The 23,258-nt window shown below is 38.6% G+C and overlaps 1 protein-coding gene across 2 annotated transcripts in view; it reads left to right on the forward strand.

The window, feature by feature from the left end:
- The window catches only part of ACER3 (alkaline ceramidase 3), a 216,768-nt gene that overhangs the window by 112,747 nt on the left and 80,763 nt on the right, over window positions 1–23,258 (forward strand). Inside the window, exon 3 of one of the 2 annotated variants that reach the window (XM_043998252.1) lies at window positions 7,901–7,953. The exons of the other annotated variant lie outside the window; for it this stretch is intronic. Within the exon in view, the coding sequence (XP_043854187.1) occupies window positions 7,901–7,953 (53 nt within the window). The remainder of the gene's footprint in view (window positions 1–7,900; window positions 7,954–23,258) is intronic. 2 annotated transcript variants of the gene reach the window in all.

Genomic DNA, 23,258 nt, shown 5'->3' on the forward strand with positions numbered 1-23,258 from the left:
GCACTATGTTAAGTGCTGGGGATACAAAGGGAGTGGGAAAAAATCCCTGACATCAGATGTTCACATTCTAATGAAGAGACAACCCAGCATCAACTTTCTAAGTACAAGATATGGAAGATAAACACTGAGGGAAGCATTAGTAGTTAAAGCGGGGTGGGGAGGGGCAGAGAAGAGACTAGTCAAGGCCTCCTGCGGAAGTAGAGTTTGAGCTTAGTCTTGAAGAAAGCTAAGCCATTATTGGAGTCACAGGTGAGGAGAGAGCATTATGGGGATGGGGCATAGCTAGTACAATGGCACAGAGGATGGAGGGATGGGGGGAGAGAGAGAGAGAGAGAGAGTGAGTGAGAGTGTGTGTTAGTTTCATGTAAGAGGAAAATCGGGTATCCAAGAGTAGCTGGATCATAGAGCAGGAGTAGGACAATAAAGTAGAAGACTGGAGAGGGAAGAAGGGAACAGGTTATGAATGACTATAAATACCACAAAGAGCATTTTCTATTTGGTCCTGAAAACCATAGAGTGTCACTGGCATGTATCAAGAGTATAACTTGGTCAGGCCTACACGTTAGGAAAAGTGAGATTAGGAGGGGGAAGACAGTTGAAGAAGGAATACCAGTTAGAAGACTGCTACAGTAGTCCAGATAAGAAGTGCTGAAGGCCTGTACTAGCCTGGTGGCCACGTGAATGGAGAGAAGGGAACACCTATAGATTTTATGCAGGTAAATTGACAATATTCGGCAGTTGTTTGGATTTGTGGCATAACTGTGCGGGGGGAGTCAAGGGTGATGCCTTCAATAGTAATAGGAAGGTTTGGAAAAGGGGAAGCTTTTAGGGGAAAGTTAGTTCTGTTTTGGACCTGCTGAGTTTGAGATCTTTAGGAGGCAGTTGATGTTGTGGGACTAGAGCTGAAGACATGGACCTAAAGGAGCCAACGAGATCAAAATCAACAAGTAGAAGGGGCAGCTAGATGGCGCAGTGGTTAAAGCACCGGCCCTGGATTCAGGAGGACCTGAGTTCAAATCCAGCCTCAGACACTTGACACTTACTAGCTGTGTGACCCTGGGCAAGTCACTTAACCCTCGTTGCCTGCAAAAAAAAAAAATCAACAAGTGGAAAAAGTATAAAGGAAGAAGTCAAGAGGACTCGGGACAAAGCTTTGGGAGATGCCATGTGGTTAGTGGATGTCACCCGGATGAGGATCCCACAAAGGGGATCATGAAGGATTGGTCAGACAGGTAGGAGTAGAACAAGGAGAACAGTATCATTAAAACTTAGAGAGATGAGACTATTTAGGAGATCACAAGCAGCAGTGTCAGAGACTGTGACTGAGCCAAGAACAATGACTGAGAAAAGGCTATTAGATTTGGCAATTGAGAAATCATTGGTAACTTTATAGAAAGTGTTTTCATTTGAATGAGATCAACTACATATCCAGAGTTCGGAATCTAATAAAAGGCAGAGTGAGAGGGAATATACCACCACCACAGGAATCCATAAAACACGCTAGAGTGACTTCTGAGTGGTAAAATCAGTTTTAAAAAAAAGTCTCAGTGAGTCATTTTCCCAACAGAGGACAACTTAGGAAGACAAACAGAGAGGTCTGCAGACACTGTGTTGGGGGCTGACCAAGAGTGCCAGCACAGTGGCAGAGTAGGAGCATCCTAGAGCCCAGGGACTGAAAGAGAACCTAGATAGAGCACGAGGGGAGGAAGGACCAGGGCAGAAAGAGAACCCAGGGAACCCCTGAACTAGCACTAGGAGAGAGAATGGGTGTATTCTGGCAGCTCTGTCTTCCATTCCTCAGTTCCAGGTCACAGAGTTAGGGTAGAGAGGAGCGTGGCCCTAGCTGAATACTGAGCACAAATTCCAGAAATTTAACCATGTGGCTCTGAGCCCAGGAGCAGCATAGTGACTCACTTCGAACCATTTTGTTGTTCAGTCATGTGACCACATTTGGTTTGGGGTTTGGGGTGGGAGTTTTGGGGAAAAGAAACTAGAGTGGTTTGCCATCTCCTTCTCCAGCTCATTTTATAGATGAGGAAACTGAGGCAAACAGGATGAAGTAACTTACCCAGGAGCACACAGCTAGTAAGTATCTAAGATAAGATTTGAACTCAGAAAGATGAGTGTTCCTAACTCCGGGCCCAGTGTTCTATCCACTGTGCCACCTACCCCAGCACATAAGCCTGCAGTTGAAAAACCGGGGCAAGAGACCAAAACCAAAGTGGAGCTAGCAGTTCAGTCACTCTGAACCTGTAGAACTTCCCACTGGAGTAACAGTGAATTCAGCAACAGTCTTAACTCAACAACACACAAGCCAACAGACTCAAAAAACGTGCAGATCTCAGATCCTAAGGGCAGTGAACAGATGTCTCCCTGGATCACATCACTTTGGAAGCACTGAAAACTTGCAAAGACCCAAGACTAAGGTGTGTAAGCCCAGACACTCAGGCCAGATACCACCCCTTCTCAGAACTGAGCAGACTCAAATATTAATATCAAATCTTAAGTCAAAATCCATAAATAGGCTGGAAGAATGAGCAAACCCTCCTCCTCCCCAAAAAAAGAAAGAACCCAACTATAAAGAGCTACTATGGTTACAGAAAAGCTCAAGACACAAATATAAAAGAAGATAAGGACTTGAAACTCTACAAGCAAAGCCTCAAAGAAAAATGCAGATTAGATACAAATCCAACAATAACTCCTAGAAGAGTTAAAGCAAGAGCTAGAGAAAGAGATAAGAGATAAATATACATATATATAATGTGTGTGTGTGTGTGTGTGTGTGTGTGTGTGTGTGTGTGTGTGTACACCAAATAAAAGTGGTAGAGGAAAAAATGGGAAAAGAAATAAAAACTACCCAAGAAAGTCAGGGGGAAAAAATTAACAACTTGGTAAAAGAAGTACAAAACCTTACTAAAAAAACAAAAACAAAAACAACCCCCGCATCTTAAAAACTAGAATCACCCAAATGAAAGTTTATGATTCAATTAGACATTAAGAAATAATAAAACAAAGTCAAAAGATTGAAAAATAGAGGAAAATATGAAATAGCAGATAGGAAAAACAACTAACCTAGAAAATAGATTTGGAGATAATTTAAAAATCATTGGACTAGCTTGAAAATCATGGAAAAAAAAAAGAGTCCAACATCATACTTCAAGAAATTATAAAGGAAAACTTTCTAGATATCTTAACCAGAGGAAAATAGAATCTACCAGTCACCTCCTGGGGGGGGGGGGGGAGAACACAAAATGAAAGTTTCCAGAAATATCATAGAATCCCAAACTCTCAGGTCAGGGAGAAAATACATCATGGGGTCAGAAAGAAAGAATTAAAGTATATTCCTGTGAAGGCAAAGGAACAAGGATTATAACCAAGAATAACCTACCCAGCAAAACTGATTATAATCCTTCAGGAAGATATTTAATTAAATAGAGGATATTCAAGCATTCCAGATTAAAGAACCAGAGGTGAATAGAAAATTTGACATTCAGACGTAGGACTTGAAATGCATAAAAAATTGTGTGAATGAGGAATCATAAGGAATTTTAAAAGGTTAAGCTGTTTATATTATTATATGGGGAGCGGCTACATGTAACCCCTCAGAACTTGATCATCACCATGGATCTGAGAGGGAATCTAATTAGACAGAAAGCGTGGGTGTGATTCTGTTTTGTTTGAATGATCAGAGAAGAATGGAATGGGTGGGGAAGAAGAATTCGCTGAGGAAAGGGGGAAGGGTAAGGAAGAATGGAGAAAATCACCTCACATAAATGTGGTGCCCAAGGAAGAATTTATACAATGGAAGGGGCAATGGGCAGAAGGACTGGTTAACACTTGACCCTCACTCTCATTTGAACTAGTTCAAGGTGGGGGAAATACATATACACATACAGTTGAGTGCACAGATTTATATTAACCAGCAGGGAAGTAGGAGGGATAGGGTTGAGGGGAGAATAAAAGGAAAGTAGATTAAGGGAGGCAATGGTCAGAAGCAAAATGCACTCTTAGAGGATAGTATAGAAAAGAGAAGGATAAGTACAGTGAATAAGATGTAGGAAAATACAGAGTTAGCGATCATGGGATGAACTCTCCCATAAAAGAAGATGGTAGAATGGATTAGCAATCAGACTCCAACAATATGAAATAAGCATAGGCCTTGAGGAAACAGTATCACTCTTCGAAGATGTTATGATAGTTTACTTAGAGAATCCTAGAGGGTCAACTAAAATGCAAATAAAAACAACTAACAACTTCAGGCATTGAAGGATTAAAATAAACCCACATAAATAATTGCATTTCTATAAATTATCAACAAAATCCAGCAGGAAGAGATAGAAAATTTCCATTTAAAGTAACTACAGATAGTACAAAATACTTGAGAGTCTGCCAAGGGAAACATAGAGAACTATATGTACACAGTTACAAAACAATTACAAAACATTCTTCATACAAATAAAGACATCTAAATAATTGGAGAAATATTAATTGTTCATGAGAAGGCCAAGCCAATATAATAAAAATATAAACTACCTAAATTAATTTAGTTACATGAAAATCAAATTACAAATATACTTTATATAGGTAGAAAAAAATCATAACATAATTTATCCAGAGGAATAACAGGTCAGAATATTAAGAGCAATAATGAAAAAAACAGGAAGGAAAGAAGACTAGCAATATCACATCTCATATTAGGTTCACAATATACAGAAGCAAAGTAGTATAGCAACCTGGTGTTTGGTAAAACCCAAAGAATTCAGCTATTGGTGGGAGAACTCAGTATTTAGCCAAAATACAAGTAGATTTGACAGACTACAAAAGTAATCTGACAGAAACTAGGCATAGATCAGCATCTCCACAGTATACCAAGATAAACTCAAAGTGGGTATGTGATTTAAATATAAAAGGTGATACCATAAACAAATTAGTGGAGCATGAAAAAAATTACCTATCAGATCTATGGATGGGGGAAGAGTTCATGATGAAACAAAGAGAGGTTCACAAGAAGTAAAATTTATTAAACAAAACTAATACAGCTAAATTTAGAAGAAAAACAGGAAATTGGGTTTTTTAAAAAAATCTTTGCAGCAAATTCCTCTGATAAGGGTCTCATTTCTAAAATATATAGGGAACAGAACCAAATTTACAAGAATAAGTAAGAACTATTTCCCAATTGAATGAAGGTCAAGGATATGAATAGGAAGTTTTCAGAGAAATAAATCAGAGCAATCTATAGTTACATGAAAAATGCTCTACATCACTATTAGAGGAATTAAAGCACCTCTGAGGTACCACCTCATACCCATCAGATTAGCTAAAATAACAAAAAAGGAAAATGACAAATGCTGGAGGACATGTGGGGCAATCGGTACACTAATAATGCACAGTTGGTAGAACTGTGAACTAGTCTAACCATTCTGGACAGCAATTTGGAACTCTACTCAAACAGCTATTAAGCTATATATATGCTTTTCTTTTTTTTTTTTTTTTTTAGTGAGGCAATTGGGGTTAAGCGACTTGCCTAGGGTCACACAACTAGTAAGTGTTAAGTGTCTGAGGCCCGATAAGAACTCAGGTATTCCTGACTCCAGGGCCGGTGCTCTATCCACTGCGCCATCTAGCTGCCCCTGTATATATGCTTTTATCCAGTGATACCACTACTAGGTCTATACCCAAAGAGAGCAAAGAAAGAAGAAAAGGGCCTATATGCACAAAAATATTTATAGCAGCTTTTTTGTGGTACTCGAGAATTGGAACTGAGGGGATGCTCATCAGTTGGGAACTAGCTAAACAAGTTATGGTAAATGAATGTGATGGAATATTCTTGTTCTATAAGAAATGATGGAGATAGTTTCAGAAAAACCTGGGAAGACATTTATGAATTGATGCAAAATGAAAGGAGCAAAACCAAGAGAACAATTTATATAGTAACACAATATTGTAAAAATAATCAACTTTGGAAGGATTACTAACTAATCCACTTGTTGACCAACCATAATTTGAAAGGAATAATTGTGAAACCTGCTATCCATCTCCAGAAAGAGAACTGAAGGTCTCAGAATGCATGTCTATACATATTTGTAATGGGTTTTGTTTTTCTTGCCTTCTCAATGAGTGACAAGCATAGAGCAGATAGAAAGGAAAAGAATTTGGAACTGAATATAAAATAAAATTGGATTTTAAAAAATAATCTAGTGAAAGGAGAGGGAGTAGAGGCATCTGGTATAGATAATTTTCTCCAATTGATTAAAGGGGGGAACTATAGGATGCTAGCTATCAGGTATGGTCAGATCAACTGAGGGTTTTTAAGAGAGAGCCATACTCCCGTGTTAGCAGGCAGCAGAGAAGGAACCAGTATAAAGGGAAAGACTGAAGATTATAGAGAGATGTAGATTATGATGCAGTCAATCTGTGAACAAGATGGGAGGGGATGGGATGAAGGGTGCATGTCAAAGTGGTTGCTTTGGAAAGGAAAGGAGCTACTATTTCATTTGAGACAGGTATGAAGGAGGAAATAGTGGGAGAAAACATCTGAGCAGTAGAAGATGTAAGCTCTCAGCTAATAGCCTCACTTTTTTGGGTGAATTTTGAGGTGCAGACCTCAGCTAATGAGTAGAGGGGTACGTGGTGCTCAGAGGGGGCTGAGGGAGATTTCACCCTGATTGAGTGGGAGCGTATAATGATGGAACCATAGACAGAAACAGGCAAATAACAGGGAGGAACAGATTTTGGAGGAAGGATAATGATCAATTGTAGATATGTTGAATTTAAGGTGCTTGTGGGTCATTTAGATGGAGTTGTCCAGCAGGCCATGGAAATGCAGGATTGTAGTTTGTGACAAAATATGTAATTTAGGATGCATGTGTAATCAGCAGTTATACTACCTAATTTTGTCTAGTCTATATTTGATTTGCAGCTTCCCCCTGACCAATGAAAGAGCTGACAGGGATTTGTGCTCCACATATTCCTTATGATGGCCATAGTACTTTACATTTGTTTCGAATTTAAAGGGATTATAGCTACTAAATTCAATAGCTGTAGAGAAAATATGAAAGTTGTGAAGAAGCAATGTGTAAAGAAGGGCATAAGGACTCATTCCATTCACCTCAGGGTGGTCCAGTTCCAGTTCTCTTCTTTTTTCTTAATTTATACACCTTTTACTCTTGAATGTCATAAAACTTCTTTACTTCTTCCATTGAAATCATACACCAAACATCCTTCATCTCTCTTTGTTTCTCTCATTGAATTCCTCTTCCTGTCATTCCATTTCCTTCATTCTTCAGTTCAAAAAATCTATAAGCCATTCCACTTCTTTATTTTCCAATTGAACACTGACCTTTTCTTCTGAAATTCATTGACACCAGTTGTCCCACTTCCTTTATTCTCCACTTAAAGCAAGACACCAGTCCCATTTCTTTATTTCTGTGAGTGGAAAAAATACACCAGCACATTTTTTTTCATTTTACATTTAAATCAGTACACTAACAATCCACTTCCAGATTTCTCCAGTTAGAATTAATTAGATACCAGTCATCTCCCTTCAAATCCTTAAGGGTAAAGGTGTATTGTATGACTTAACAAATCAGCTGAAATATCTCATCATGCCAGAAAGGTCAAAGCTTTTTCCCCAGTGGTTCTGCTCATACAACCTGGTTTCTTCTATACCAGGATGTGCCCAGGGACACAACCTAACTAGTGAGTTAACTGATGGAGTGTTTTGCTTGCAAAAATTCCATCCGTGCATTCCACTAGAACTTTCAAATTCTCCCTGAAATTTGTTTTTTGTGAAAAGAGCACTGGTGATGATGCCCTGCTTTGTTTCAAAGTTCCTCTACACCCTCTTCTCCTCCAGCCCAGATTTCGTGCTAATTGTTTTTTTTCTTTGTTTCAATTTCAGTGGTAGGATTGGGATCGTGGTGCTTCCACATGACTCTGCAGTATGAAATGCAGGTCAGTAACGCCAACTAGGTCTGAACAGGCATGTATTTTTTCCCTTAATGCACAGCAGTGGAGAGTGCTGAGAAAGCCAAAGAAAAGCAGCCCCACACACTCTGCCCTTGCTATATCCCCCACCCCCCACTCCAGCACCCGAGTTGGCCTATCAGTTTGGAACTTGTCTTGGGAATTTGTATATCTGTAAGAAGTGAGACCTTGAGAGATTGGAAGGGGTGAAGAGCAAATGGGGTCCATACTTACAAAATTCCACAAACCAGTTTGTGGCACTGTTTGCTGTGTGTTAGAGCCCTGGGCTGAGAATCAAAAAGACATCTTGTCACTGTCCCTCCCTGGGCCTAGATTTCCTTAACTGTAAAGTTGGTGGGGGTGGGGGGTGGAGTTGGACGAGATATAGATCACCTTGTATCTATTTTGTATATACCTAAACATACATTGATGCTGTCTCTCCCATAATCTCCTTGAGGTCAAGAACTAGTTCCCTTTTGTCTTGATATTCCCAGTACCTAGCCCAATCCATAGTAGGAGAGATGCTTTTTGATTGAGATTGATTGAGTCTAAAGTTCTTTCCAACTCGAGCATTCTTTGTTTTAAGTTCTAAAGGCCCACCCAATTCTGACATTCTATGTTAGGTTTCTTCAAGTTCTCACTTTATATGTTCTATGTTCTAAGACCCATTCCAACCTTACACAGCTGCCAAGGTGATTTTCCTTAAGCATAGCTCTATGTCATTCCCCTATTCAATAAACTCCAGTGGCTCACTTTTATGCCTGTGGATAAAAATATATATAGTCTCTAGCAAATCCTCTATTTGACTTTTAAAATCCTTCAGAGCCTGGCCCCAATTTATCTTTCCAGACTTATTTTACATTATTCCCCTTCCTGCACTCTATTGTTAAGCCAGACTTGTCTTCTCTCTCTTCCTCACCTACAACACTCTTATCTCTCCTCTATGTTGTTGGACTTACTGTCCCTGAGGCCTGGAATGACTCCCCTTCTCATCTCTGTCTCATAGGAGGTCTTAATACTAAATCCATCCGGTCCTTAAGTTATTTGACATTAACATTAAAAAAGTTACTCCAAATCCATATTTCTGTGCCCAGTCTTTCTCAGAAGTTCCAAACCCCTAGCATCAGCTGTCTATTAGACATATATACTTGACTGTTCTATTAGCATCTGATATTCAGAATGTCCAAAATAGAATTCCCTATCTTCCTTCTTGAACTCTCCTTCCTCCAGACTTCCCACTCTATCCTCCTAGTTAACCTCATTCATAACCTCATGGTTATCCTTGACTCTCCCCTCTCACCCATTATCCTAACAATGACCAAATCCTATTGATTCTATCACATCTCTTGCATCCATCTCCTTCTTTTCACTTACATAGCCACAACTGAGGTTTAGGCTCCTTACCTTTGACCTAAACTATTATGATAAATAACCTCCTAATTGATTTCTCTGAATCCAAGTTCCCTCTTCTTAAATCCATCTTCTATATAAAATCTTCCCTGATCCCACCTCAAATTACCTAGTACTTCCTTATCTATGGATATGTTGCATCCCCCTAGTTTCAACATGGTGCTCTTTGAGGTCAAGGGCTATTATTTTTGCCTCTGTGGGCCTAACACTTAGCACATTCCCTGACACTTTATAGGCACTTAATAAATGTTTATTGAATTGATAGCATCCCAAGTGTGAGCTTCACTTTTGTGTGTGTGTGTGTGTGAGGTAATTGGGGTTAAGTGACTTGCCTAGGGTCACACAGCTAATAAGTGTTAAGTGTCTGAGGCTAGATTTGAACTCAGGTCCTCCTGACTCCAGGGCTGGTGCTCTATCCACTGCGCCACCTAGCTGCCCCATGAGCTTCACTTTTAACCTTCTAGTTAGAAGTGCTCAAAAATATATAAATATTTTCTTGTCTATAAAATAGGACAGTAACACCCTACCTATACTCAAAGAATTGTTGTGAATGAAAAGGCATATATAAGGCACTTTGTTAACCATGAAATACTATATAAATATGAACTTTTATCACTATTATTACAATTAACAGAAGCTCATTAAATACTTTGTTACTTAAATTATTGAATGAATTTCACAGAATCTTGGCTATAATTCCCATTAGTTCAGCTCTTACATACTTATCATCTTACTCCATAAGTGATTTTAGTTATTAATTTTTTTCAAAACTGAAAAGAGAAAGGGAGTAAAAAAAACAAACACAACAAGTTTACCAAGTTTTGGTAGATCCACCAAGCTAGATTCCATGGAAAGAATGTTCCATGTTCTTCTGTCACCCAACAACATGGGTAGAGTGATAGCATAAAAAGATAGGCCTTTATTTCTGTGGGAAGCTTAGGGTCCTTAAAGGAGCTTTGCAATTTCCCAAAGACATTCTAATCTACTCACCAGCTCCTTTTCAACTCTGAGCTAACCTTAACATCCATCAGTACTGAAGGTCCTAGTTGTGCATATTGACGGACAACCTTTATAGGTTTTCCATCCAATTGTATGTGGTGATCCAGGAAATTGATCCATTTGGACCTTCTTATGGTACTGGTCAGGCCAGACTTTTTTTGAAGGCTTCTAGATTTCTTCCAAGACGATGTGCTAAGTTTCTGGAACACAACACAACAAACATAATGTCATCTACAAATGGGAACATCTGGAGGAACTCCAGAATAAACCCTCTTCAACTTGGCCTCTAAACAGGGTCTCTTCCATCTCTTTATAGTGTTTACCACAAAGATGGCAAAAACCATGGAGAGCATATGTCTCTCTGTTTTATTTTTTACCTTATATTTAAGATCAGAGGGTCATCAAAAAGGGTTATGCTTGTGTCTTTCAGAGAATCTTGAATGATTTTGAAGTATGTAGATGGAAGATACATTGTTAGAAAATAGCCTTACTTAAAGTAGCATTTTGCACTCCTGAATCAAGTACTTTTTCATAATCAAACAGTAAACACAATGTGATCTTATATTCTCAGCATCTTTCAGACAATTAACAAGCATCTATTTAGAGCCTGCTATGTTATGTGCTAGGGGGCAGCTAGGTGGCGAAGTGGATAAAGCACCGGTCCTGGATTCAGGAGGACCCGAGTTCAAATCCGACCTCAGTCACTTGGCACTTACTAGCTGTGTGACCCTGAGCAAGTCACTTAACCCTCATTGCCCCACACACACACACAAAAAATGGGATTTATGTTATGTGCTAGGTAGGAGACAAAGGAAAAAACAGTCCCTACCATCAAAGAATTTATGTGGTAAAGAAGGGATCCATTGGTGTATATCGCTTTGAAAACTACCTTGTGGCCTGTTAATATTCCAACAAGGATGGCCTTACTCTGCCTATAGATGACTCGGGATATTATATAGTTGGGAGAACACACACACATACATACAGATATATCTATCTGTGTGTATGTATACTTGTGTATGTATGTATATATGCACATGTACACATACACACATATATAAATATATATATAAATAAATGTATATGTGTCTTTGTGTGTGTATATATGTATAGAGAGAGAGAGACAGAGAGAGTCAGAGACAGAAAGAGTTGAGTAGTTGCTAATCTTCTCAGTTTTCTCTTTTGGGGTATTAATATGGTCCAGAGTTTTTTCTACTCCTTTAGTATCTTCTCCCCTTAGATTCCTTGCATATTGATCCTAAAACACTTTCACAGTTGTGTCTCTGGAGGCAGAGTCAAGATGATGTAATATTTAGAAGCAATATAGTATACCTCCCCACTAAATCTCTTCCACAGAGATCTAGAAAGTACACCAGACCATAGTCCTGATGAAGAAAACCAAGAAAAAGTCATGGTGAGTAACTTTTCTGGCCCTGGTAGGCTTAGGGAAACAGAAAGAGAAGTCTATGGATACCGGACAGGATTTGGCAGGAGCACACTGCTCGCAGAGCATTCCAACACACAGGAACTAAAAGAGGGCTGAGACTGGGCCCCAGGGCAAAAAGAGATCCATGAACTAGTGTAGGAACAGGTGCCATCTGGCAGATTTGTCACTCACCACGGAGCTCTGCATCACAGAATCCCGAGTGGAAAGGATCTCAGAGGAGAACATGGGCCCTACCTGTGTACTGAGAAACAAATAAATATCAGAAGCAAACCATAGCAGTGTGACTCTGATCCCAGGAGCAGAAGAGGAGTTCAGTGTTGGAGCTAAACCCAGCGCTGAAGCCTTCAGTGGAATAACCTAAACAGGAGTCCCAGATTAAAGGAGCCTGCAGTTCAGTCACTCTGAATCTGCAGAACCTCACAATGAGCTAGTAGTAGCTTAGTCCAGTAGCAGTCTACTGAGATTCCCAGCCAGGAATAAGCAAGTAGACCCAACCCTGAATCAGAGCCAACAAGCAGTGACCAGATCCCAGCCTACATCACTTTGGTAGCACTAAAAGCGTACAGGCTCCCAGCCTGAGTTATGAAAACAGCAGAAAGTTATGAGGGCAGAAGCTCAAGCCAGACATTTCCCTTCCTACTTCCACCCCCACCCCACCCCCATCCACACACACACACACACACACACACACACACACACACACACCTGCAAGGTATGCAGAACCCAGCAGTAACAAAAGTCCAAAGTCAAGAAGTAACCTGGGGGGCAGCTAGGTGGCGCAGTGGATAGAGTGCTGGGCCTGGAGTCAGGAGTACCTGAGTTCAAATCCAGCCTCAGACACTTAATACTTACTAGCTGTGTGACCCTGGGCAAGTCACTTAACCCCAATTGCCTCACCAAAAAAAAAAAAAAAAGAAATAACCTGGAAAAATGAGAAAACAAATCACATTATTAAAAGCTATTATGACATCAGAGAAGCTCAAAACACAAACCCAGAAGAAGAAAATGACTCAAAAACAAGAGAGCATGACGGGAGAAAACAGGAAAAGATATGAAAAGAGACTTAATGTCTTGGAACAAGAGGTAGAAAATCTTAGCATAGAAAATAACTCCTTAAAAATTAGATTTAACTAGATAGAAATTAGTGGCTCCATGAGACATCAAGAAATAATCAAACAAAGTCAAAAGACTGAAAAAACTAGAAGAAAATGGTAACTGTCTCATAGGAAGAACAACTGACCTAGAAAACAGATCAAGGAGAAATTATTTAAGAATCACTAGACTTGGGGCAGCTAGGTGATGCGGTGGATAAAACACTGGCCCTGGATTCAGGAGTACCTGAGTTCAAACCCGGCCTCAGACACTTAACACTTACTAGCTGTGTGACCCTGGGCAAGTCACAACCCCAATTGCCTCACTAAAAAAAAAAAAAAAAAAAGAATCACTAGACTTCCTTGAAAGCCATGACCAAAAAATGATCCTAGACATTACATTTAAAAAACCATAAAAGAAAACTGCCTAGATCTCTTAGAACCAGAAGGCAAAGTAGAAATTGAAAGAATCCACCAGTCATTTCCTGAAGGAAACTCCAAAATCAAAATTCTCCACAATATTATCGCCAAAATTCAGAGCTCCCAATTCAAGGAAAACAATACTGCAAGCAGCCAGAAAGAAAGAATTGAAGTACTCTGGAACCTCAGTCAGGATTACACAAGACTTAGCGGTCACTAGGATAAAGAAGCACAGAACTTGAAGCGTGATAGTCCAAATGGCAAAGATTCTAAGCTTACAACTAAGAATAACCTACCCAGAAAAACTGAATATAAAGCAACAGAGGAAAAAATGGATTTTTAATTAAATAGAGAACTCCCAAGCATCCCTGATGAAAAGACCAAAGCTGCATAGAAAATTTGACATAAAAATACAGGACTCAAGTAAAGCATACACATATAAAGGGACCACTGTTTACATTCTCATATAGAAGATGTAGCACATTTGCATCTCCAGCATAAATCTCTCCGATATACATTTAGTCTAACTGCATTTCCTGTCAGTTCTTTTAGTACTATTTCTACCTACTCTATAAATCAGGACTATAATATTAGGGTCCAAGTATGGTGGTTCTTGCTGTCCTTTATTGATGAAATCAGTTTGTTATAGTAATATTGCAGATTTTTTTTTCCATTTTCTATTTGCTGTCTTTCTTCCGTTTTCATTCTTCAGTGGTCTTGGGATGAGTTTACCTAGTTGGATCACTTGTGAAGCTTCCTTTAAAATGGGCTTATCTCCACTGCTTTTTTCTACTTTTTGAGATGACACTGCTTACAATCATCCTCATCCTTCATTGTAAAAATTTACAGGGGGGCAGCTAGGTGGCACAGTGGATAGAGCACCAACCCTGGATTGAGGAGGACCTGAGTTCAAATCCGGCCTCAGACACTTAACACTTACTAGCTGTGTGACCTTGAGCAAGTCACTTGACCCCAATTGCCTCACACCGAAAAAACAAAAACAAAACAAAACAGAAATTTACAACCAAATTTATTCTAAACCTTCTTTGCCTTTGGCCACCATCTCTTTCTGTACTTGGCAAGCAAGTCAAATATTTGCTGACTAAAGCACTTTCTGGGCAGCAGGGTGGTAAAATGGATAGAGATCTAAGCCTGTAGCCAAGAAGACCTGAGTTCAAAGGGGTCATCAGAAATTTTCTAGCTCTGTGACCCCAGGCCAAGCCACTTAACCACGTCTGCTTCAGTTTCCTCAGTTAAAAAATGGAGATAATAATAATAATAATAATACCTATCTCCCAGGGTTGTTGTGAGGATAAAATGACATAATATTTGTAAAACACTTAGCACAGGCCCTATATAAATTCCTTTTCTTCTTTTCTCCCTCCCTCCCTTCCTTCCTTCTTTTCTTCTTTCCTATTCTCTTTCATTTTTGTTGGGGCAATATATTTATGCCATTTAACTTTTATAAAAGTATTTTAATTGGTAACATTGTAAATTTTAGAGATGATTTCACATTTCTTATTGCTGATTATTGTCTAAGTAATCCAGGATTGAGTTGTTTCAATTACAAGTCATATCTTTTTTATTATTCTTTCTTCTTTCTCTTTTACTAATTCTGATATTTGCCCTGAAAACTTACTGTTCTAACGATACACAGATGGCTGTTTCAGGAAAAGCATCCATATAATAACAAATATTTTCCTGTCAGTTAAAATGTCCATTTCATGTTTTTTGTGATGTTGTTTATTGCTCAGCCTTTCAAATGGTTGTCACTTGTTTTCTCAAAAAAAAAGTGTTCATGATTTAGAAGCTTGAGGTTTCTTTGTAACCTACAAGTCTTTAACATCTCTCCTTTTTCCTGAACCATGCTTTTCTATATACTCACCATCGTCACCTTTTTCCCACTGGGCATCAGAGTATATGTTGATTTAATATGAGGGTATTACTAAGTTCTTCATAGAATTTTTCTACTCCATCCACAGCAACTGATGTTGGTATTCATACATTAATTATTTTAATGGTTACTGTATAATTTCTTATCATCAGTGCTGCATCACAGTATTATAGCCATTCCATGAAATAATGTTTCTTGTTGCCTTTGAATATATGGAAAAAAACCTGCTAACTTCTTTTTATGCCTCTCCGTAAAGTACCTGTGGCCTCTCCTTCCATTTAGTTGTCACTTCCCTCTTTGTTCTAGTTGTAATTATAGCATGATGACAGAATTCCTAAGATTCAGCTCCTCTGGAAGCATGTCCACTCATCATTCATTGAACAAGAAACTCACATTTAAAGTACAATCATAGTAAAGTTTATGGATAAACTACAAACCATGTAACTCATAGTTTTCTTCCTTTTCTAACTCTTTGCTTCTATCACTGTGAAGCTGAAGGGTGTGCGCAGGACTAAAGATGTAACCCAGGGAGGCAAATTTGACCTCATTGGTATTGCTAAGACTTGATGGGATGAGCCCTATGACTGTAAAATTATTTTGGAAGGGTATACTTCATTCAATGAATCTATGATTTAATCAGTCTAGATAGTATCTCCTGCAATACTAATTGCAACCCATCTGTCCCTTTTTATGCTTTGAGACCATTGCCCATATCCTCCCTAAAATCCAACAAAGAATCTGCCCCATTTCCTGGAAGATTCATTCCAGAGCTTTAAATATCATAGGATTAGGATGCAGTCAACATTCTGGTCTGTCCATCTGTTACTTCTTGATCTTACTAAATGACAGGTCTCTCTCCTTTTCTAATCATATTTCACCTGAATGACCTCAGACTTTTGGTGTAGTCTGTGTAGCCAGTTTACTCTATGTCTTTTTATAGCACTTTGAGTGACCCACAGTTTTGGTCCTTAGAGATAGAAATACTGCTTTACTTGTAGCCATATAGTACATGCAAAAAGTGTTAGTGCCCAAAAAAGGGGGGGAGCGTTTCAGAGAGAAGCTTGGAATCATTAAAAGTATTATATACAGTGTTCTAAATAGAGTTTCACCTACTCTCCTATTCACATCTTGGCCCATTACTTGGCTACCTGCTTTTTCTATCCAAATATGCATTGATGGACTGACTCATTTAATCTGGTTTCCTTCAAGACTAATCTCAAATGCCACCTTCTGTAAGAAATCTTGCCTCATCTCTCCAGCTACTAGTGTCTGCTCTTTAAGGTTACTTTGTATCTACTCATTCTCTATTTTGTACGTTCTCTTCTTTTAGAATGTAAGCTCCTTGAGGGCAGGAAAAGTTTCACTTTTATCTTTATATCCTTAACACTTAGCACAGCTCCTAGTATGCAGTACGTGCTTAATGAATGTTTGTTATTAGAAAGTGGATAATAGGCATGCTTCACCTACTTGTTTTTGTTTTGTCTTTCCTGTGAAGGTAAACTAAATGCTTCAAGTATTTATAGATCTCAGTAAAGAATATCTACCATGTTATTTGATTTGATGCAGTTGACAGTAGTATAGTGAATTCTAAGTGTAGAAACTTCCTCTACCAATGCAGGTCAACATCTTCTCTGCAAGTTACAATCTTAGAAAGTTGACTAGAATGTTATTCATAAATAGGAGCATCTGGAGGACTTCACCTTCTACAGGGAATAAATACCTCTTCCATTTGCAATTCCTGCCGGACATCATCCATAACAGTGGCAAACACTTTGCCAGAATATAACTCACTATTCTCTACCTCACTTAATATTAATAATTATGGGTCCATCAAACACAATTTTCTCTCTTATCAAGGAATCTTACTTATATCATCTTAATATGCATGATAGAAGCATTTGTTGAAGAGCCTTTAAGGTTGTATTTACTCTATCAAGTCAAAATGAGGTGGGGTGGTTTTTTAAGCCAATAAACTATAAACACAATAATGTATTCTTTGCACCTTTCCAGTCTTTGGTAAGAAGTCATTCATGCCTGTTCTCTTCTCATTTCCATCAGTATGTATATAGGTCATTATCATAATAATTTTGTAGAGATATAACAGTAAGCATGAGGGTTAGTAGTTATTTATATCCTCTCTGATGCCTATTTTAGTGGTAATGTCATCTATGATTTTTTCCAATATTTTAGTATCAAGCCCTCAATCAGATTCTTGAAAGTCAGTCCCTTAATGCTTTCACATTTTTGCACGTGGATTTCTTGTATATTTTTGTCTGGTTCATCTTTTCTTCTCTTCCCTCTTCAATACCATTTCATCATATCAGAGGCAGTGCTTTTATAGTCCAAAAGTGGTGGTTCTACTGCCAGCAGTGATGAAAATAGTTTTTATATAAATGCTAATGTAATCATTCTATTTCATTCTGTTGCCATTCATCCAGTGTCATCTTGTGCTCATGGAATGATCTGGCATAACTTGGTCTCATACCAAGATTTCTGTAGACTCTGTTTTTTACTCCATCACCATTTGCTGGGAATTTTTTAGGTCATACCACTTATAATTTGTCATTTTCCTTCATTAAATTTGGTAAGTTATTTTATATTCTAAACCAGTACTTACCATTGGCTTCCATGTCGTCCTTGTATAAAGAGTGTTTACACACCAAGGAAGTTTATATGCTCTTTATATTCATCATTGTGTCAATGGCTAACATTTTAAGTTTTGTAGGAAATGATTCTAGGCCATATTGATAGCTTAGCCTTTATTTCTCCTTTTTCTAGAGCAGCTAGATGGTACAGTGGATAGAGTACCAGGCCTAGAGTTAGGAAGATGTGAGTTCAAATGTGGCCTCAGATACTCACTAGCTGTGTGACCTTGGACAATTAATTTAACCCTGTTTCCCTCAGTTTCCTCATCTTTAAAATGAGCTGGAGAAGGAAATGGCAAACCACTCTAGTTTCTTTGCCAAGAAAACCCCAAATAGGGTCACAAATAGCTGAACATGACTGAAATGACTGAACAACAGCAACTCCTTTTTCTGGATCACTAATATTTAATAGAACAGATTGGACCTGTTGTAATTATATATCTCATATCTTCTTCTCTTTTTTTCTAGTATGATGTTGCTTTTGACATTTATTCGAATAAGTTAATGGCCTGACAGCGCCCAGACAACTGATTCAGAAATAATTTACTTCATAATAACCATCTGTTTTTTCTCTGTCATATAGTCCATTTTGCTTTTTTTATGTTATTAACCAATCACTGTGTCTGGCATTTTCTGATTCTTGTTGAAAATAATAATGATACTTAGGTCTGAAGTGTCGGAGTAGTCATAAACTTTTGGCCTTTTCTGTTTCTTAATTATGAACCATATTTCCAAACAATATTGTTTGCCATTCTTCCCACTACCCACTTTTACATAAAGTTATTGCCAAATATTAAGTCATATGTTTATTTGATTAGGAGAATCTCATCAGATGTTTTAAATAGAATTTCCCTACAGAAGTCATATCTCAGAGCATGATTGTGATATGAAAGTGACTGACCCTGGAATGTTGAAGGCTGTCCAAGTGGAACACAATCTATGACAGGTTCTACTGTCCTAGAAGGACTTTGAATATGGTCCTCAGAACAAATTGTTTGAGCCTGCTCTTTGAGGACTAGCTTGGCTGAGTATAAAGAGGAACTTTACCAGCAGGTTGGTCACTAGATGATGAATTGTTTTTCTTCAGCAACCCGTGAAACATAGAAAAATGTAAGCTAGTCCTTAATCCTGTATTTGGCTTCCTTCCATTTCTCTATTGGTGGTGCACAGTAAGAGATAAAAGGACCATGTGATGCTCAAAATCAGGCAGACCCAGATCTATTCATTCTAAGTCCTGTGCTGTTTTCTCTACCACCCAGCATGGCCTTTTTACTGCTGTAGGTCCTACCTAATAAATAGGTTTTATTTGGAAGATTCTGCACCTGTCACTGAGGTTATCTGGAAGACAATGGATCTCTGTTATTTGTCCTTCATTTTCAAAGAGGACCAATGATATCGCAAGGTGATGTCATGACTGCTTCTTGAATTGGATTTAAGTGAGGCAGAATTGCATAAAGTCATCAGCCTTACTCTCTCTTCCAGAGTCATCAAAGGCCAGTGGATAAACAAAAGTCAAGATGACTGGCCATGGCCAGGGATAAAGTGGAAGACCTTGGTGTCTTTGATGGCAGACTAAGCTCTAAGTACTCCACAGTGCCTGCTTTGGATGCCTTCATGACCATTGGAACAAACTGTTCTCATCCTCCCATTCTGCTGGAGGAAGTCTTCACATGTTGACAGTAGACACCCCACTGAATCACCTACAAGTTTAAGGCCCATTGGTCTCTCTCAGCCTGGTTTAGCCTGCCTGCCAAGATGGTTTTACTGGAGTGTGGCTGCTGAGCATGCTACAGCTTCTTGGGAGCCACAGTTGAGAGTTAAGTGCTAGTCAGACTCCCTAAGTAGATGAGCAGCCCTGAAAATGGTTCAGCAAGCTCTCTCAACAGAGGTTCTAGGACAGCTAGGTGGTGCAGTGGATAGAGCCCTGGCCCTAGAGTCAGGAGGGCCTGAGTTCAAATCTGACCTCAGACACTTGACACTTACTAGCTGTGTGACCTTGGGCAAGTCACTTAAACCTCGTTGCCCTGCAAAATAAATTAAATACAACAGAGGTTCTAGCATGCCCTGAATACCCCAGGAATCCCACTGGATATCTAATGGTAGAAGAGGAGTATATTCAAGAGTTGGCATACAAAGAGGGGAATAAATGAGGCAGGTTCCTATGAGTCACAAAGACAACTGGCCATATTACTCAATAGTCAGACTTTGCATTATCTTTCCTTTACAAAAAGCCTTTCTGTATTCTTTTGTCTAGTAGCATCTACCCTTTTGCAGGAAAACACCAAAAACTGTCACCTGGAAATAGCACTTTAGAGAAACACACATAACTGTTTCAGAATAACCCATGCTGGGCAGCTAGGTGGCACAGTGGATAAAGCACCGGCCCTGGATTCAGGAAGACCTGAGTTCAAATTCGGCCTCAGACATTTGACACTTACTAGCTGTGTGACCCTGGGCAAGTCACTTAACCCTCATTGCCCCGCCAAAAAAAAAAAAAGAATAACCCATGCTGCCCTCTCCCAAGTGCAGATTTTCAATAACATTACTATACTTTTGTAGATAGGTTTATGAGTTGCTGTAACCAAAAAAAAATGTGTTAAACAAATGTCTACTTATTATTATAATTTTTAGAAAACGGGAAGAAATTGCAATGATGGAATTGAAAGGGCAGCTTGCTGTTGACTGGCCAAAGATTAGCTACATTCTGATGGCCTTTAAAAACCTAAACTTTCAAGTTCTGGGGAGGGTCAAGGCAGAGTTAAAGCTAATAATGTGACTCCTGCACTTCTGCCAGAGGATAGCAGAGATGTTACATTTGTGTGCTGAAGTGTTTATGTTTGCTGTTAAGTTCGTGATAAAAAATAATTTCTTTTAATAAAAAGAAAAGATTCTATCATCTTAATTTTAAATCTTACTCTATGAGCCATAATTGCAGGGTATCTCACAAGTCTTAGTGTACTTTTAAGCTATTTGGTATACTCTGCATTAATCCTTGGAGGACAAAATAAAGAGAAAAGGAAATTCTCTTTATTGTATTTAGAATGCTATTTTAAATGCAGTTTTATTGGCCTTATTGAGAAGCATTGCTCCAAGGCATTTTTATTTAATTCCCTTTTTTTTTTTTTTGGTGAGGCAATTGGGGTTAAGTGACTTGCCCAGGGTCACACAGCTAGTAAGTGTTAAGTGTCTGAGGCCGGATTTGAACTCAGGTACTCCTGAATCCAGGGCCAGTGCTCTATCCACTGTGCCACCTAGCTGCCTCAAATTCCCTTCTTTTAAGACATGCACATTAATATTGCCATCAAATTTAATAAAATTATCTTTTTGCCTCCCTAAAGCAAAAATTTTATTTAATTTTTATTGTAGCTTTCAAGTGAGTCATTATAAAAATCTTTAATCATAAACATTTTTCTACCAAATGAGATGATGAAAGGAAATAATAAATTGAGGGGCAGCTAGGTGGCGCAGTGGATAGAGCACCGGCCCTGGAATCAGGAGTACCTGAGGTCAAATCTGGACTCAGATGCTTGACACTTACTAGCTGTGTGACCCTGGGCAAGTCACATAACCCCAATTGCTTCACCAAAATAAATAAATAAACTTTTAAAAAAAGGTAATAATAAATTGTGAGTCTTTTTTTTTTACTTATATTAGATCTTTTCATTAGATAAAGGTTCAGGTGATTTATTCTACTGACTTCCTAGATTATCTCTTCATTTCTGCTTCATTTTAATAATTAAATAAAGAAGCTTTGTAGGGGTCATGTGTCCATAAATGCCATTTAGGTGATATTTAAACTATTGTTTTAAAAGTCATCTTTACACTGAATTATTTTAATTTCTCTTTACTGACACAGTTAACAAGGAATTATAGAACAGTGATTGTCAAACTCAGAACCAGGAGCCACTAAAGTGGCCTCATTTTGACTTAGAAAACCACAAATTGGTTTTCTCTTTGTTTTATTATGTTTTTATTTATTTTGTTAAATATTTTGCAATTCTGTTTTAATCTGGTTCTAGCACATTTAGGAGTATTGCAGGGCCACCGTGCCTGGCCATGTGTTTGACACCTCTGATGAAGAGAACAGTTTTTCTCTAAGGCTTGCGCTCTCTCCATATAGCCAGTCATTTTGCCAGGCCCATAAAATTAATATTGCTATAATCACTTCCTTTCTAATCTAGAGCCTGAATCACTCTAGGGTAGACTCTCATTACCAGCCACCTAACTGCTCTCCCTGGCCTTCAGTTGATTTCTAAGATCCCTTTCAACTCTATTATGACAGTATTGCAGTAGCCTTTTAACAGATCTGCCTGCCTCTATTTTCTCACTATTCTAATCCATCTTTAATATCTAGTGACTGATCTTCCTTGTGCCTTAGCTCAGAACACTGCAGTAGTTCTTCTTGCTTATGGAATTAAGGCCTAGCTCCACCCCCTGGCATTCCAGGCTTTCTATAGCATGACATAATGAATAGAGCACTAAATTTAAAGTCAGAAAACCTGGGCTCAAATCCCATTATTACTCCTTGCTATGAAAATAGTTTTGACCCTGTCCCCTGCCCCACAAAAAAGGGCCTTAAGGCAGGGCACACTTTGAAAACCTGGTCTAGAATTTAGACTCTAGAACAGTAATGTCAGACTCAAGTAAAAACAGGGGCCATGTATCCAGCTGCATATTGACTTAGAAAAACACATTACTATTATCTATGTTCTATTGCATTTCTGTTTATTTTGTTAAATATTTCATAATTATATGTGTGATGATTAAAAATGTGAGACAATTTCTGGGTAGTTTAATCATTTTATTAATAGGTCGGCAGGTTATTAATAAAAGGAAGTCTGTTGACCCTCTCTCTCAGACCAAAAGACACTTAATGTTGGTGGGGTCAATGTCCATCACATAGCAATCATATCTAATTGGTTAACATCCTGCAAATCTAATTGTTTGACATGATTGGACATGGGTTATAGTAAAATGAAGTTTAGGGATATGTGACTCAGGTCACTCAACTCTTAGTAAGATGATATCAGAGAGGGGCAGTTAGGTGGCACAGTGGATAAAGCACCGGCCCTGGATTCAGAAGGACCTGAGTTCAAATCTGGCCTCAGACACTTGACACTTGCTAGCTGTGTGACCCTGAGCAAGTCACTTAACCGCCACTGCCCTGCAAAAAAAAAAAAAAAATTATATCAGAGAAAGAATGTAAGATGCCTCACCCAAAATACCTTTCATCTAGGTATAGCTGTGCAGGCCAAAGTCCTTCAGCTTACCTAGACAAAAGATCTCTGGGTCCTCCAAGATATTGGTTATTAATAATTATTTCTCACACATGTTAATCTGGTTCTGCACTCAGGATTATTGAGAGCAGCATGTTTGACACCTCTACT

The sequence above is a fragment of the Dromiciops gliroides genome, chromosome 3, assembly GCF_019393635.1.
Source record: "Dromiciops gliroides isolate mDroGli1 chromosome 3, mDroGli1.pri, whole genome shotgun sequence".
Lineage (NCBI taxonomy): Eukaryota > Metazoa > Chordata > Mammalia > Microbiotheria > Microbiotheriidae > Dromiciops > Dromiciops gliroides.